The sequence below is a fragment of the Dromiciops gliroides genome, chromosome 4 (assembly GCF_019393635.1).
Source record: "Dromiciops gliroides isolate mDroGli1 chromosome 4, mDroGli1.pri, whole genome shotgun sequence".
Lineage (NCBI taxonomy): Eukaryota > Metazoa > Chordata > Mammalia > Microbiotheria > Microbiotheriidae > Dromiciops > Dromiciops gliroides.
The window spans coordinates 424,041,240-424,058,136 of record NC_057864.1 but is presented as its reverse complement, the minus strand read 5'-3'; the positions used below and the strand labels follow the sequence as shown (position 1 = coordinate 424,058,136).

At 37.9% G+C, this 16,897-nt stretch overlaps 1 protein-coding gene across 1 annotated transcript in view; it reads right to left on the bottom strand.

The window, feature by feature from the left end:
* PLPPR4 (phospholipid phosphatase related 4) overlaps nucleotides 1–16,897 on the bottom strand; it is a 69,726-nt gene that overhangs the window by 16,889 nt on the left and 35,940 nt on the right. The window contains exons 3-4 of the mRNA XM_044002829.1: nucleotides 4,718–4,847; nucleotides 843–1,038 (exon numbers count right to left, since the gene is read on the bottom strand). Coding sequence (XP_043858764.1) covers nucleotides 843–1,038; nucleotides 4,718–4,847 — 326 coding nt within the window. The remainder of the gene's footprint in view (nucleotides 1–842; nucleotides 1,039–4,717; nucleotides 4,848–16,897) is intronic.

Genomic DNA, 16,897 nt, shown 5'->3' with positions numbered 1-16,897 from the left:
TCCTTAGTGGTACCAGCAAGGATAGCCTTCAGAGAATTTTTAAAAAGTTAAAAACAAAACAGTCTTGCAAACAACTTGAGGTATCCCCAAGTGGAATGGGCCATGTAGGTGGGTAGTAGATTTCCCTTTAACTAGATGTCTTCAATTAAAGTTTTGCTGATGTAGAGGGAATTCTTTTTAGTTATGGGTTGCATTAAATGTTCACTGAGGAATCTTCCAGCTCAGAAATTCTATGATTCTGTGAAATAGTCACCAAGGGCAAATAACTGCTTATGTCACATAAATATCAAAAAATGAGCATCATTAAGTTTTACTACCTAGATATCTTCTAGTGGGACTGTAAAATACTAAGTAGCCCATGAAGATGTTTTCCTCTTGACTTTACATATTTGTGACGGACACAATTCATGCAATATCAAAGTTGTATAATTTACAAAGCTCCATAGACATACATTCTCCTCCCAAAGTAGATAGGTTTGCCTTACAAGATACAACTCTATCATGGAGGGGCATGTGAAGCATAGACCTTCCTGGATCCATTCTAGATATCAATTGACTATGAGCTTCCATTGATTGTAAATTATCCCAACTAGGCAAATAATATCAACTAAATCAAACCTTGGAAGAGGAACACTGAAAAAAACCCAGACTGGGAATGAACCACCAGAAATTGCGACGACTATGTGCTCTTTGATTGCTGAGTCCTTGTAATTCAATGACTACTGGAATGTCTGAGTGAAAGAAATACAAAGCAATACACTAAAAATTACCTATAAAATTAGTTTGAAATAAAACTTTAAACTTAGACATACGGCTCCTCTTTAAATCTCAAAGTCTCTAACCTTCCACTGTTAATGACTGTGAGGTCAGATCCTGAGCAGATATCTTCTACAATGTAGGAATTTTCTTTGCATGAGACATTCAGAGATGTGTAGTTTGGCTTGCATACAGTCAGAAAATATGGTGCTTGATACCCTGTTGACAGTTGTATGATATCAGTGATAAGAGCAGTAGAACAAAGTCCAAATACGTGAACTCCTGTAGGCAAAAATAAACAGAAGAAACTATTAGCTTCTTGGTGCTTATGTTCCTCCTTTATTATTTATCATGTTTAATAATATTTAAAGAATAATCCTCAAATTCTTTGTAACACATAACATGAATATTGATTCTAATGTGGTCATTTTTCTGAGATTATTTATTTCAAGAACTGTCCTGTTTAGGGAATTCTTATTCTTCCAAAACATCTAGTTGAAACTAAAGAAAGCTGAATTAATCCCCTTAAAAATCTATCAATATTAGTGATTCTGCTATAATATGAAGAGACTTGTAGAGGTTCCAGCATATTGCCAATTCAGATTATCACTTAAAATGGCACAAAGATATCTTCAAGGATGTTTATAGACAGAAAAGAAGGTGATCAGTCCATGTAGTACAAACAAGGAATAATTTATGGGCAGACAAGTTGTTTGGGGGAATACTCTTGATCCTGTCATCACTAGAAACTGTTCCTCTTCCATATTCATAAATTCTAAAATAATTTTACCTGATCATAACCTCTTGTCATTCTACCCCTTCCTCTGCCTTGCTACTCCTAATCTTGTTCTTTGTCCTCATTGTGACCTTCAATGCCTTCGTCCCATTGTTCCTTTTCAGGACATCATTATCCCTGCACTGACTAGACTCTCCTTTCTTTCCCACCATGATCTCTTGGGGAACCAATTTAACTGTATTCTGTCCTCTTGTCTTTATGCCCTTGTCCCCTTTTAACCAATTTAGCCCTGCCTAGCCTCGGTCTTAGGCTACTCTAAATATCTACTGCCTTTCCTACTACTCATTTGCTATTGAATTAAGATGGAGAAAATCCATGAAGTTGTGCTGACTGGGTCTACTACAAATTTATGTTATATGATCTCAGGTGGGCCCTCACTATGGCAAGGCAATCATCTTACAACTCACTAATCAGTTCACTATCCTACTCTTCATAGTACCTTTTCTAATTTTTTTTTCATTTCTAATCAACCATCTCATGGTTCCCCCTCCCTTCCTCCACCCTATCAGCTTAGAACTTTGGTCATATTTTATTGAAAACATTGAGGCCATTCATTGAGAACTCCCTCTTTTTTCCTCCTCTTCCTTCTCATTTCACATCAATACGATGCTTTCTCACACAATCTCTTTCTTCACCCCTGTCTTACATGAAGAAGTAGCACATTTTGTTAAGGTAAATGCTTCTACATACAAAAATGATCTCATTCTAATCTTATTATCTTAACAGATTGTTCCCCCTATTATCTCACTAACTTCAATTTCTTCTAGTCTACTGGCTATTTCTCTGTTGCTTACTACCCATGTCTCCCCAATTCTTATAAAAATGCCTCATGTTATTCATCTATCATTCCATGTCTCTTCTCCCTTTCATGGCTAAACTCCTTAAGAATGCCATCCATAATAGATGCCTCGATTTCCTTTTCTCTCAGTCTCAACTCTCAGAAGTCTAGCTTCTGGCCTCATCATTCCACTGAAACTATTCCGTCCAAAGTTACTACTGTCTCTTATTTTTTCTTGAGGCAATTGGGCTTAAGTGACTTGCCCAGGGTCACACAGCTAGTAAGTGTAAAGGGTCTGAGGCCGGATTTGAACTCAGGTCCTCCTGAATCCAGGGCTGTTGCTCTATCCACTATATCACCTAGCTACCCCACTACTGCCTCTTAATTGCCAAATATCATAGCTTTTACCCAGTCCTCATCCTTCTTGATCTCTTTTTTTAGCCTTGGACATTGACAATTACCCATTTCTCCTTTATACTTTTTCTCTAGATTTTTGTGATACAGTTTTCTCCTGTTCTTCTACCTGACTGTTTCTTCTCAGTTTCCTTTATTGAATTTTTGTCCAGATCCCTTTTGATAACCATGAGAGTCCATCAGGGTTTTGTCTTGGTCTTCCCTTTTAATTACATATTATTTTGCTTAGTGATTTCATCAACTCCCATGGATTCAATTATTATCTATATGCTCAGGATTATGCTGGATCTACTTAGCTAGTCTTACTCTCTTTCTTGACCTTGAGTCTTGCAAGTCAGATTGCCTTCTGGACATCTCAGACTAGATATTCTATAGACATCTTTAGCTCAACATGTCTAAAATCAAACTCATTAACTTTCTCTCCTAAACCTTCCCTCTTCCTAAGCACCCTATCACCATTGAGGGCACAACTATTTTCCCAGTTATCCAAATTCTCAATCTAGGCATCATCCTTGATTGCTCATCATCTCTTACCACTCATAACTATTCAGTTCAAAAATCTTGTCAGGTCTACCTTTACAACATCTTTCATATATGCTGCCTTGTCTTCTCTGACACTGCCACCATCCTGGTGCAGGCCCTCATCACCTCATTCTAGAAGATTGTAATAGCCTGCTTGTTAGTCTTCCTGCCTCAAGTCTCTCCCAATTGAACTCTCTAGGAAGACTCTCCCTTGAGTGAGAGGAGTAACTGAGTTATTCCATCTCACATCTAGGTCATTCCCATAATATTTGCCCACATTTCAAATCAAGTCAACAATTTATAAAATAGGGGAGTTGGACTGGATGACCTTTGATATCTCTTTTTGGATCTGCATCCTTTGACTTTGAAATCTTTCTGCAATTTTCAGTTTTTGGCAAATACATGTATTCTAACCTCTTCGTCTTTAGGATTTCTACTGCTGGCATGACTGAGTACTGATGGAATACTAAATGGAGAATCTCCATTCATATGAGTTCTTATTTCTCTTTGTTTGAGAGGTAGCAGAAAGTTGAAGTGAGTAATATTGAAGAAGTAATGTATTAAGTAGGATGCCTTAGGCAGTGGAAAAGTGGTGCATTTAATTTGGTATTTTGTAGGAAAGAATATTTTTCTTGACCATTTTAGGGGTAAAATAGGTAACTTGGAATTGATTTATTATTATTAATTATTATTATTCTCTATATATAGTACTTAAGGTTTGCAAAATGATTTGCATGTATTATCCCAATTGATTAACTTTTTATTGATAAGATTACAGCATTTAATTTTGTCTTAAGTTATATCCATACCATCCCTCGTCTAAATAGTCTTGCTACATAGCAATTCTAACTACACTGTTCACACAGCATTAGGGATTTCTTACAAAAATCTGACTAAGAATTTTAATTCTGGTTTGATTTTGTTGCTTCTTTTTATTTTTTAACTTTTTTTTGTTAAGTGACTTGCCCAGGGTCACAGTCACACAGCTAGTAATTGTTAAGTGTCTGAGGCCTGATTTGAACTCAGGTGCTCCTGAATCCAGGGCTGGTGCTCTAACCACTGTGCCACCTAGCTGTCCCTAATTTCCTTGCTTCTTAATCCAGGCCAAATTGACTAGAGCATATGAAGAGTCAGTAGCAAATCCATTGATAGGCCAAAGAAGAATATCCCTTTCCCCCAAAGAGCCCACCTAGCAAATAGGGTTAAAGCAAAAATTACTCAATAGTTATTGCATGTTAATTGTGGTAACAGGGAAAATGGAAATTGTAAATACCACATTTTAAATGCCAACGCTAGGATTCTTGGTTCACCAATGGCTTCTTACTTAAGACTTATCTTGTATTTGAAATTATACAACTAAATTATAGCTTCAAAAACTTAGTGTCTGTAATTAAATACAACATTTCTACTTGAAAAAGCATTTCTTTTTTGTAATTGGTTCTCCAACCCACCAACAAATCTGACGGCTCTTCTAAGAAAAGAGTTGAAGTTGCAGCCTCCTGCATTTATATTGGGCTCCATTCCAATCCCATTTCTTCTTTTGGACAGGCAACAGTAGAGAATTCCTTCTCCCACCATTATCTGCAATGACAAAGAGGTTTTCATAGTGAATTTAACAGTTACAAATGAATTCTATAGGGCGTGAAGGGAGCAGATATAATTTAACAGGGTAAAATATAAAATGTTGCTGGCTTAAATATACTTGCATTTAAAAGCTTTCAATGGGGAAGCAATTTTCCCTGAGTACCTGAACCCAGAGAGAGACAATAAGGTGATTAGGGTCATCACAAACAGCATTAGGGGATTCTGGACTCCTGCTTAATTGTCAGGGGTTTAAGGTGCATCTTGGCACTTGCCAGAGGTGGAAGCACTCAGCCTTTGAATTCTTGCCCAGCAACACCCTGCAATATTTAATTGATAAATCCCATGGTGATCTAGCCTGCCCTACAACCCTTAGAGTCTTAGCATTTTATCACCATTACTATGAAAACAAGATGAGTGGGAACTAGATGAGGCAAGTGCCCAATTAGCTGGACTAGGGGCATTTTACAAACTGGTTAATGCAATGAACAAGATGGTCATTCTAACTCCTGGTGACGCTTGAAATCTTTGTCTTATCTTTTTTTTTTTTTTTAGTGAGGCAACTGGGGTTAAGTGACTTGCCCAGGGTCACACAGCTAGTAAGTGTTAAGTGTCTGAGGCCAGATTTGAACTCAGGTACTCCTGACTTCAGGGCCGGTGCTCTATCCACTGCGCCATCTAGCTGCCCCCTTTGTCTTATCTTTTAATCCCTGGCTCTTCTCATGTTTACCATGATAGAAGAATAATATCCAGTTAAGTAATGTCCACTTACTAGCTGGGTCATCTAATTATAACATCAATGTGGAAGACTTGTTACAATATTTGTAACTGAGTTTTATTTGAGGATTTTTTTTTACAGATTTTTAATCAGGAAATCCTTCACTGAATTGGGGAGGAGGGGGTGTGGTGATGCCATAGAAGAAAGTTTGACCATAGTCAGAAGGTAGAAGGCATAGCCTGTACCCCAGAAAATATGTTCTTTGCCATGAAGAGTTAGGGGAAAAACACCCAGTTGATTGGTACCAGGCTAATGTGATGCAGGGGCAATTTGTAGAGATAAGGAAAAGGGATAGTACCCCAGATGTCAGTGCTCTGAGCCAAAGCCCACGATGCTTATTTTACAGCAACTCTAGGCCTAGTTTTGCATAGTACATTGCTTGAAAGTGATGTGTGTATGAGTGTGTGTAAGAATGAAGAGAAAAGAAGAGGAAATGAGAAGTTTGTTTGACAGATTTGTGGCATTCTCCCAGAAGAAAAGGAATTCTATCGTTGTTGATAGGGTGTAGTCAGTTTTGGCTGGGAACTTCCCCCTTAGTAAATTATTTCATCTGGACCCGTCATTTCATCCCTATGGGGTACTACTGCTACAGAAACCACCTCTGCTGATTTAATCAGCAATTAATCCATAAGCTCTTGCCTTAGAGAAAGGCAACATGATGACAGTAATGGATAGAAGGCTGCCTTTGGAGTCAAGAATAACTGGGGCCAGGACCAACCTCTGACACTTAGGTCTGTGACCATGGGTAAGGATTTTTAACTTCTCGTTATTTCATGCAATCCTATAAGGCACAGTATTTAAGAATGGAAAATAAGGGAAAGCCATGAGAAGTTTGGTTCTGTATAAAAAAAAATAGGGATAGAGTTTCTCTTTGTAACATGTAGAGCATTACCAAAATGGTGTCAAACTTTGTGTAGGTACCGATGGTTAAAATAAAACAAAACATTGATTTATAAGATTAACTGAGAAAAAAGAAACATTTTTTTGATTTGTTGAAATACAGATGACTTGTACACTCACTATTGTGATTTCTGCTTGCCCATTATAATATTTGAAGCTGGCTTCCTAAAGATAACAGTATCTTGTATGACATTTCAGACCGAAAGCTACATTTTGACGCTTAAATACTCATCATTAAATCTATCACTTATTATAGCATTTCTGAGCTGGAAGGGCTCTTATAGATAATCAAGTCCAAGGTTCTCCTTTTTCAGAACAAGAAACTGAGCAGCTCTGCTCTCACTGTAAATGCCTTGGACTGAGATTCAGAGAACCTGGGTTAAAATCCTGACTTTGCTACTTCCTGACTTACCCCTATGTGACTTCAGGTAAATCACTTCATATCTCTAGCCTTTAACTCCTGCTGCTCTAAAAGAGGGGGCTGTGGGAAGTGGGGCTTAGAATATATGATTTCCAAGAACTTTTCCAGGGACCTAACTTATGACACTTATGAAAGTAAAATAATCTAAGGTCACAAAGATTAAGAAAGCTAAGTCATCACACCAAAGACACTGGGTCAGAATAAGTCCTTGAGGACATCTAGGTGGTGTTATGGATAGAACACGGGATTTGGTGTCAAGAAGATTTAGATTAGAATGCCACCTCAGGCACTTACTTGCTGTGTGATCTTGGGCCAGCTGTCTAAACTTTCTCATTCTCAGTCTCCTCATCTATAAAATGGGGAAAAATTACCTCTAGAACTCACATTCCTAGGTCATTGTGAAGATCAAATAATAATAACTAGTATTTAGATAGATAGCTAGATATAGATATAGATGTCAGATTTGCAAGGCATGTTATTTATATATGCTAACTCATTTGACCCTGTGAGTTAGGTGCTTTTATTAGCCCCATTTTATAGATTATGAAACTGAGGAAGAGAAGTGTTAAGTGATTTGCCCAGGGTTACATAGCTACTAACTACCTGTGGCAATTTGAGAACTCAGGTCTTCCTGACTCCAAGTCATAGAGCCTATCAAATCTCAATTTACTCTGTAAATGCCAATTTTTGCTATTATTTTCAGTTATCCAATAGCAACTTTTTGAACATTTGAATTCCTTGTCTTTATTATATAAAATAACTAAGACATCTCCCATATTGGTCATGGACTAAAGTTTTAGATGTATTATTTGATATTTATACACACATATAATAAAATGATATGACTTTATGAACCTTTAAGCCATTAGCACCCAAGAGCTTGGTGCCCAAGAGTGATTTAGATTCCAACAGAAACATGCCAAGAACTAGTTTATAATGACTAGAGTTTATTATTATTATTATTATTATTATTATTATTATTATTATTATTATTATTATTATTATTATTATTATTGCAGGGCAATGAGGGTTAAGTGAATTGCCCAGGGTCACACAGCTAGTAAGTGTCAAATATCTGAGGCTGGATTTGAACTCAGGTCCTCCTGAATCCAGGGCCGATGCTTTATTCACTGTGCTACCTAGCTGCCCCCCAGAGTTTTGTATTATTAAACTGCTTAATCCTAAAACAGAAGGAGTACTTTCTTGTCTTTAAAAAATTATTTTTGGGGGGCGGGGGTGGAGGTATAGATTAACACAACTTTCTTTTTCATGTGAACTTGATCTAGAAGCCACGGCATGAATTTTGCAAATTATTTCAGTTGCCTTGTGGAACAGTGCTTGTGAGTTTATTTTCTAATGCTACTGTTATTTTCCTCTCAGTGAGATACTGCAAAATCACAATGTGTTTCCAGGATCATGCTTTAATAATAAAATGATTAGTTGCCACATACCATCTGGAAATGGAACGCATTTTATTTCCAATAAGGAAAGCAGCATAACAAAATTGCTATTGTGGAAAATGTCTGTGTTGCTTTCTTTGGCATATTAAACAGTGACCAGCTTTAAGGGAGTCATTGTGCTGAATATTTTTGGTAAAGCTGGGTTCTGGTATTCAAATATGGCACCAGTTATTGTAACAGTGAGGAAGACTTTCCCTTTCCAAATGCTCTCTGAACAATTATTAGAATGTCTATTGGCCTGCAAACTGAAATGAGGCCTCAGCAAACTTGAATATACTTATGGTCTAACATTCTGGTTACATAAACTTCCAAAGCTAAGATTATCACCACAGGTGCTAAAGACAAATTCAGACAGAGTTTGCCTCTCTCTGAATATTAAATGGATTACTTCTGTTGAGATTTGCAAAAAAATGGATTTGCTAAAGAATGTAAAAGTCTTTGTTTCTCCTTCCTATATGAATTCTGCAAAACTATATGGTGAGCACAATTTTGATGAGATGTTTTCTCTGAGATGACTGTCTTCATTAGCTTGAAACAAAACATCTGTTCCCCTCCTTCTCCATCTCATATTTGAATGGGATTTGGACTATACTTGGGGGAAGCTAATGGTTGGGATCAACAAGGTGTAGGGTGAAGCATGCTAGCCATAAGACCTGAGTCTGATTACTCATCTTCCACTAAAGAGTTGCCTGTCATTGGTCAGTTATAAAATTGTGCATTTAGAGCTGGAAGAGATTTTAGGGGTCAGTAAGTCCAACCCTTAAATTTTATAGGAAACTGAGTCACAGAAAGACTAAGTGTGTATGTGTGTATAAACACATACACATATATAAGTATATACACACATATGTATGTGCATGTATGTGCATATGCATATGTATAGATATACATATACATATAAAGCAGATGTACTCAATGGGGAATCAGCCTAGGGGTATGTAGCTTAGATCAGAGGGTCCTTGTCAAGGACCTATAATCACTGAAACTGATTATCTCATTCAGTGTTACTCTTAGGTATAGCCTTTCTTTAAGGGAGACTATAGTAGGGATTGATAACAACACAAAGGCTGGGGCACAATTTTTGACTTCCAGTTTGGATAATCCTGCTTAACCCTCCCAGAGACAAGAATCCTGGGGCAAAGGGTAGCTATATAGTGGATAGTGTTCAAATACCTATATTTCCTGTTTCCATAAATTTAGTTAATTCTTAGAGTGAGTGTACTAAACTGTTCCTTTGCCAGAACTGTGGAATAACAGTCACCTGAACTGACACACTAGTTATGTAACCCAGGAAAAGCTATCATCTCTCTGAGCCTCAGATCTCTCGTGTATAAAATGTAAGCAATCATAATTGCATGGTAAACCTTACAGGACTGTTGTAAAGAAGTCCTTTGTAAATCTTAAAGCACTGTATAAAATTGAGCTGTACCAAAAAGCCCATCATAGTGCCTTGAACATCATTGTATAATAAATATTTATTTTATCATATATAAGCAGTTGCAGAGATGGAAGGTATTGGGCCAAGAAATAATAGAGGGCATAATAGCTAATTTCAAAAATTCTGAGTCTCCCTCCCTGCCCCCTGCCACTCCCCCTCTCCCAGAAGAGGATGGATTATATTTATTCTCCTTAACCCCAAAGAGCTGATCTTGGATACACTGGGGGAAGTCATAAGAAGATTAGAACTAATAATTAGCATGGTCAAAAAAATGGGAAGGGCTGACACGTAAGATAATTAGACCCTGTTACAGGATTTCTATAAGTAGAAGATGGCAGATCATATGTTAGTGATATTGTATATGGGCTTCACACTTCAGTGAGTGGTTAAACCCTGAGGTGCATTCTTATGCTATGAATGAAAATACATTGGGTGAAGGATTCTAAGTGATCTTGAAAGAAGGAAAGCAGACAAAGAGGGATGTATTATACTAGTGCATAAAAGTTTGGCAGGTATGATTTTATGCCAGTTGAGGTCAAAATTTGTTAATTATGGCCTCTGTATCCTCATCATCAAAATTCTAAGGACACAGTGTGCTAAGAGTGCTGACTTTGGAGTGAGACAATCTGGGTTCCTATACCCTTCTAATGCTTATTACCTGAGTGACCTTGATCAAGTTCCCTTGGCCTCCTCAGATTTTAGTATCTTCATCTGTAAAATTAGGCATTTGGACTTGATGCCCTTTGAGGTACCTTCAGACTCTCAAAATATGATTCTATTTTTCTACCCTGGAAATCTTTGAAATTGATTTAGGGAAAGTGGCTTTGTGTGGAATCCAATAGCTCAGCTGGAGTCTCCCATAGCAATAGTTGGGGGAAATTGAGGAAAAAAGAATAAAACTCTGTTGAGGCTTATTCTCACATTCTAGAGCAGGTCCTAGAAATGGAATCTTTTGCTTCATTAAGAGTGAGAATTCAGGAGTATGGAAAATACTCACTCTTTCAGAGGAGCTTTGAAACCCCCCTTTGTTCCTGGAGAACATGTTGGAATTAGCTCTTGAAAAAGTTAGATATATGATTCACACTATCTCAGTTTCATAGGATCTTGGAATCATGGGTTCATATCACAAATCTACAGATAGAAGAAGCTTCCGAAGTTATCTAGGCCAATACCTACCTGAACAGACATCCCCCACCCCCCCACACACTGAAACATCTCCAAGAGGTGTCCATATAATCTCCACTTGAGTGACAGTGAAGGGGAAACCAGTAGCTCCCAGGGAAGTCTATTCTACCTTGGGAATAACTTGAATTATTAATTAGCTCATCTTTACATGGAACCTAAACCTTCTTCTCTGCAACATGTATCCTGTGTTCCTGATTCTGCTCTCTGGGGCCAAAAGCAAGAAATTGAATCATTTTTCGAGTTAAGATCAATTTCAATATTTGAAGAGGGAAGGATTCTGATCCTTGACCTTCTCCCTAGAATGACTCAGAGAGGAATAACCCTGCTACCATTTGTAGTTTCCACCTCATTTTTAGCTCTATTCAGAATTATTGGAATTCCTATGTAGCAAGGATCCCAGTCCCCTCACCAGCCTAGTTTCCTTATATTGGATACACTTCAGCTTGCCAATGAACTTCCTAAAATTTGGTGCTCAGAACTGAACAGATATCATCTAACCAGAGTCAGCTTTAAGTGCTTAGTATAGTGCTTGCCACATAGTAATGGGTCCTTAATAAATGCTAGGTGAATGACTGACTACTCAGGGAAGAATACAGTAAGGCTGTCAATTTACTGCTTCGTGTCATTGTGTATCTATTGATATTAGTATTTGTGGCTGCTGTATTAAAAATTAATAAAGAATCTTGCAATCTACTAAAAACCCATATTAGGTGTTGGGTCTAGAGTCAGGAAGACTAGAGTTTAAACTCAGACAATTACATTCTGTGTGACACTGGGCAAATCACTTAAGCTTTTTTTTGCCTCAGTTTTCCTATATATAAAATGGGAATAATAATAGCAACTACCTTCCAGTATTGTTATTAGGATAAAATAATATTTTTAAGTGCTTAGCACAGTTCCTGGCATATAATAGGTTTTTGTGAATGCTAGCTCAAGGGCAGAGGTTTTTAATCTGAGCTCCATGCTTGTTTATACACACACACATACAAACACACATACATATACACACACACACACACTTTGACAAATACTTCAATATAACTGGTTGCTTCTTTAATCCTATGTATCTTATTTTATACATTTTAAACATCATTCTTGCAGAATAGTTGAATGGTATATGAAAGTAATTAAATACTATTATGCTATAAGAAATAATAAAAGGGATAGTTTCAGAGAAACTGAGGAAGACACAAGAACTGATGCAGAGTAAAGTGAGGAGAATCAGAACAATTTCTATGACAACAACAATATTGGGGAACATCAGCTTCAAAAGAATTAGGAACACTGAGAATGATAATGATGAACAATGATTCCAGAAATAGGTGACCCACATCCCAACAGAGGCTGATGAACTCATAGTGCAGATTGAGGCCTTGTGAAATGTAGGCAATTTGTTTATCTTTATAACACATTTATACATTTTTTGTTGTTTTCTAATTTTTGCTTTCTCTATTGGGAGGTAGAGGTGGGAGGGGGAGATGGCAGATCTCCATTTGAAAGATATTTAGATAAAAAGCAAAAAGAAACAAAGTCATTCTGAGAATGGGTCCATGGGCTTCACCAGAATGCCAAAAGGGTTCATTGCTTCAAAAAGGTTAATAACCCTGCTCTAGGATTAGAATGTCTCAATCACCTCTTCCTCCAAATTGCAGTTTAAATCTAGTGCAAAGAAATGTCAGTGACATAGTCAACAATTTGGCAATGAAGTCACAAGCCAAATAAAAGCAGAAATCTATATAACCAGTGTTAAGAGAGGAAACAAGATATCAGCTGTATTGTGAAAGTTCTTTCAGTCATTTCAGTGGCAGTTGTGGTAGAGGAAGAATTATGAATGTACACAAAAACAAATCTTTAAATTATGAAAGTATGATACAGTAATTTCAGCAAGGTTAAGCACACTTTTAAAAAAATCTCATGTTTTGTTTATTTTACTTCAAATATTTAAATTAAAAACAATATTGGCAATTGGCCTTTGGGAAAAAATGTTTAATTTTTTATCAAGTGTTAAAGGTATTTTCTGTCCCTCGATTGTTAGAGGTCTATTACAAAATTTGAGAAAAGAGGCATGGAATTCTGGGCATAGTAGTACACCTGTAGTTCCTGCTACTGGGAAGGCTGAGGTTGGTGGATCACTTGAGTTCAAGAGTTCTAAGCAGGAAGAGGGGTAAAGCAGACTGGATGTACATACCAACTTTGGCACCATGAAAAGGGGGGTTGTGGAGGGCTTATAAGAACGAAGTGGAGAAGATGGCGGAGGAACAGCAGTAAACTCTTGGAACTCATGACACAATTACTCCAGAAAACATACAAATAATGCCTTAGGACAATTCCTGGAGCAGCAGAAACCACAAAAGAACAGGCTGAGATAATTTTTCAGCCAAAGATGGCTTAGAAGGTTGGCAGGAGGGGACCTCTGTGCCAGGGTGGAAGTAGAGCCCAACCTCTAGGTCACACTGACCAGTCCCAGGCAGGTCTTGCCAGAGAAAGAGACCCCTGGTGCCTCTGAATCAGCTACAGTGCCAGCATCTTCTGGAGCTAAGCTCATGGTCTGGTGAGAGGGCTGAGTTGTTGGCCAGGGAGGAGATTATAGAGGTCTTTCCTGGCACTGAGGCAGAACTTGAATGTTTCACCCCTGCTGGGAACCAGGAAGTAGGGTTGAATGGCAGTGGTCCAGGTAGGGGAGGGGTGCAGGCTTGTCAGAGCTAACAACCACAGCACACAAAATTTTGCTGCCTGGTTAATTAGCAAGTTGGCCTGGGGTTATCTATAGACCACAGAACAGGCCAGCAAGTGAAGAACCTGCCCCTCCTTAAATCGTACTACCTTAGACCCTCTGAAGCTTGGGACAGTACATCCTGGAAGCAGTGCCCCATTTTAAGAAGGAGTGAAAAGCCAAGAAATAGGAAGGCAAAGTGAGCAGGCAGAAAAAGATGTGGACCATAGAAAGTTTCTTTAGTGACAAGGAAGATCAAGGTGCACCCTGAGAAGATGTTAGCAATATCAGGGCTCCTACGTCCAAAGATTCCAAGAAAAATATGAATTGGTCTCAGTCCATAGAAGCACTCAAAAAGGACTTTGAAAATAAAGTAAGAGAGGTAGAGGAAAGAATGGAAAGAGAAATGAGAGTGATGCAGGAAGGTCATTAAAAAAAATGTCAACAGTTTGAAAAGCCAAATTTGCCAAATGGAAAATGTACAAAAGCTCTCTGGAGAGAATCATTGCTTAAAAATTAGGACTGAGCAAATAGAAGCTCATGACTTTATGAGAAATCAAGACACAATAAAGCAAATCCAAATGAATTTTAAAAATAGAGAGCAATGTGAAATATCTCCTTGGAAAAACAGATGACCTGGAAAATAGATCCAGGAGATATCATTTGAATATCACTGAACCACCTAAAAACCATAATCAAGGAAAGAGCTAAGACATCATCTACCAGGAAATTGTCAGGGAAAATTGCCCTGATATTCTAGAAGCAGAAGGTAAAACAGAAATTGAAAGAATCTGCCTATCACCTCCTGAAAGAGATCCCAAAATGAAAACTCCCAGGAATATTATAGCCAAATTCCAGAGATTCCAGGTCAAGGAGAAAATGTTGCAAGCAGCCAGAAAGAAACACTTCAAGTAATGTGGAGCCACAGTCAGAAGAGCACAAGATTGAGCAGCTTCTACATTAAAGGATCAGATGTCATGGAATATGATATTCCAGAGGGCAAAGGAATTGGGATTACAACCAAGAATCACTTATCCAGAAAAACTGAGTATAATCTTGCAGGAGGAACAATGGGACTTCAAAGAAAAAGAGGACTTTTAGGTATTTGTGATGAAAAGACCAGAACTGAATAGAAAGACCCTAGAGAACCTTAAAAGGTAAACAGGAAAAATAAATTAAGAGGGATCTTTAAAAGTTAAACTGTTTATATTCCTATATGGGAAGATGATACTTGTAACTCTCAGTATTAGGACAGATGATCGAAATAAATTTAGACAGAGGAAACATGTGGCAATTGATTAAGAAGGGATGATATCTGTAGAGAATTTATTTTTTGTTTATTTTTTTGTGGGGTGGTTGGAGTTGGGTGACATACATGGGGTCATGCAGTGGGTGAGCGTCTTATGTCTGAGGCTGGATGGTGTAATCCTGGGTCCATCGTGAATCCTTTGTCCACTGTGTTACCTGGCTGCTCTATGATGACATCTTTAGGGTAAAATTGAAGGGTGAGAGGAATGCACTGGGGGAGGGGGAAGGGGAGAGGTAAATGGGCTGAAATCCTACATGAAAGAAACAGGAAAGTTCTTATGGAGTGGGGGAAGAAATGGGGGAGGAGCAAGGCAGTAAATGAACTTTACACTTATCAGAATAGGCTCAAAGACCTTAATCTCATCAGAGTTGGCTCAAAGAGGGATTAACACACACCCAATTGGGTGGAGTAATCTATTTAATCTGGGCAGGGAATGAGCTTTACATTCATCAGAATTGGCTCAAAGACCTTAATCTCATCAGAGGTGGCTTGAGGAGGGAATAACATACATACTCAATGGGCTGGAGTAATCTATCTAATTCTGCAGGAAAGTAGGAGGGGAAGGAGATAAGGCGGGAGGGGTGAAGGAAGGGAGGACAGATTGGGGGAGAGGGAAGATAGAAGCAAATCACTTTTGAGAAGAGATAGGGTGAAAGAAGATAGAAAATAGAGTAAATATCATGGCGAATGGAATAGGATGGAGGGAAACAGTTACCAATAATAATTGTGAAAAAATTTTTGAAGCAGAGGCAAGACTAATGTAAAATGATGATTGATTGATTGGTAGTTGGATTGATGATGGTTGGAAAAGATGGTGATTGATGAAGATGAGGCTGCATTGATGATGATGATGATTGATTGGTTGGTTGATGATAAAACCAGTAATGTACTTACTTTGCTGGGTTATTATGAAGAAAACTTTTTGTCATGTATAAGGTACTATGCAAATGCTATCTATTATTGTTGTTGCAAGAACCAATCTCATGGGTTTATTGTAAGGAAATCTCTCTTTAAAGTACTATATAAATATAGTTTACTATAAAAAGATGATGAGCAGGATGCTATCAGAGAACCTTGGAAAGACCTACATGAGCTGATGAAATTTGAAATGTACTGTATACAAAATAACAGCAAAACTGTGAGATGATCTGCTGTGAATGCCTTGCTTGTTCTTAGGAATGCAATGATCCAAGACAACTCTGAAGGTCCTATGAAAAATGAAGTCCATCTACAGAGAACTGCTGGTGTCTGACTACATAATTTTTTTGAAGTATATTTTTTTTAGTTCCTTTATCTGAAGTTTTGTTTTTGTATGCTTTCTTTCACAACCTGGCTAATGTGGAAATGTTTTGTACGACTGCTCATGTATGGCTTATATTGAAGTGCTTGAGTTCAGGGGTTGGGGGGAGGGAGATAGGAAAAGAATTTGGAACACAAAATTTAAAAAAAAATTGATTTCAAAATTTGTATTTACATGTAATTTGAAAAAATATAATTCTTTTTTTTTTTGCATGGCAATGAGGGTTAAGTGACTTTCCCAGGGTCACACAGCTAGTAAGTGTCAAGTGTCTGAGTCGGATTTGAACTCAGGTACTCCTGAATCCAGGACCAGCGTTTTATCCACTGCGCCACCTAGCTGCCCTGAAAAAATAAAATTCTAAAAAAAAAGAAAAAGAAAAAGAGAAAAGAAGGAAGTGGAGGCAGGCCACCAGACACCTAAGGAGACACACACTGGCTTAGGTAATAAAAGAGTGGTTTGGGGGAAGCTAGGTGTCACAGTGGATAAAGTACCTGCCCTGGATTCAGGAGGACCTGAGTTCAAATTCAGTCTCAGACACTTGACACT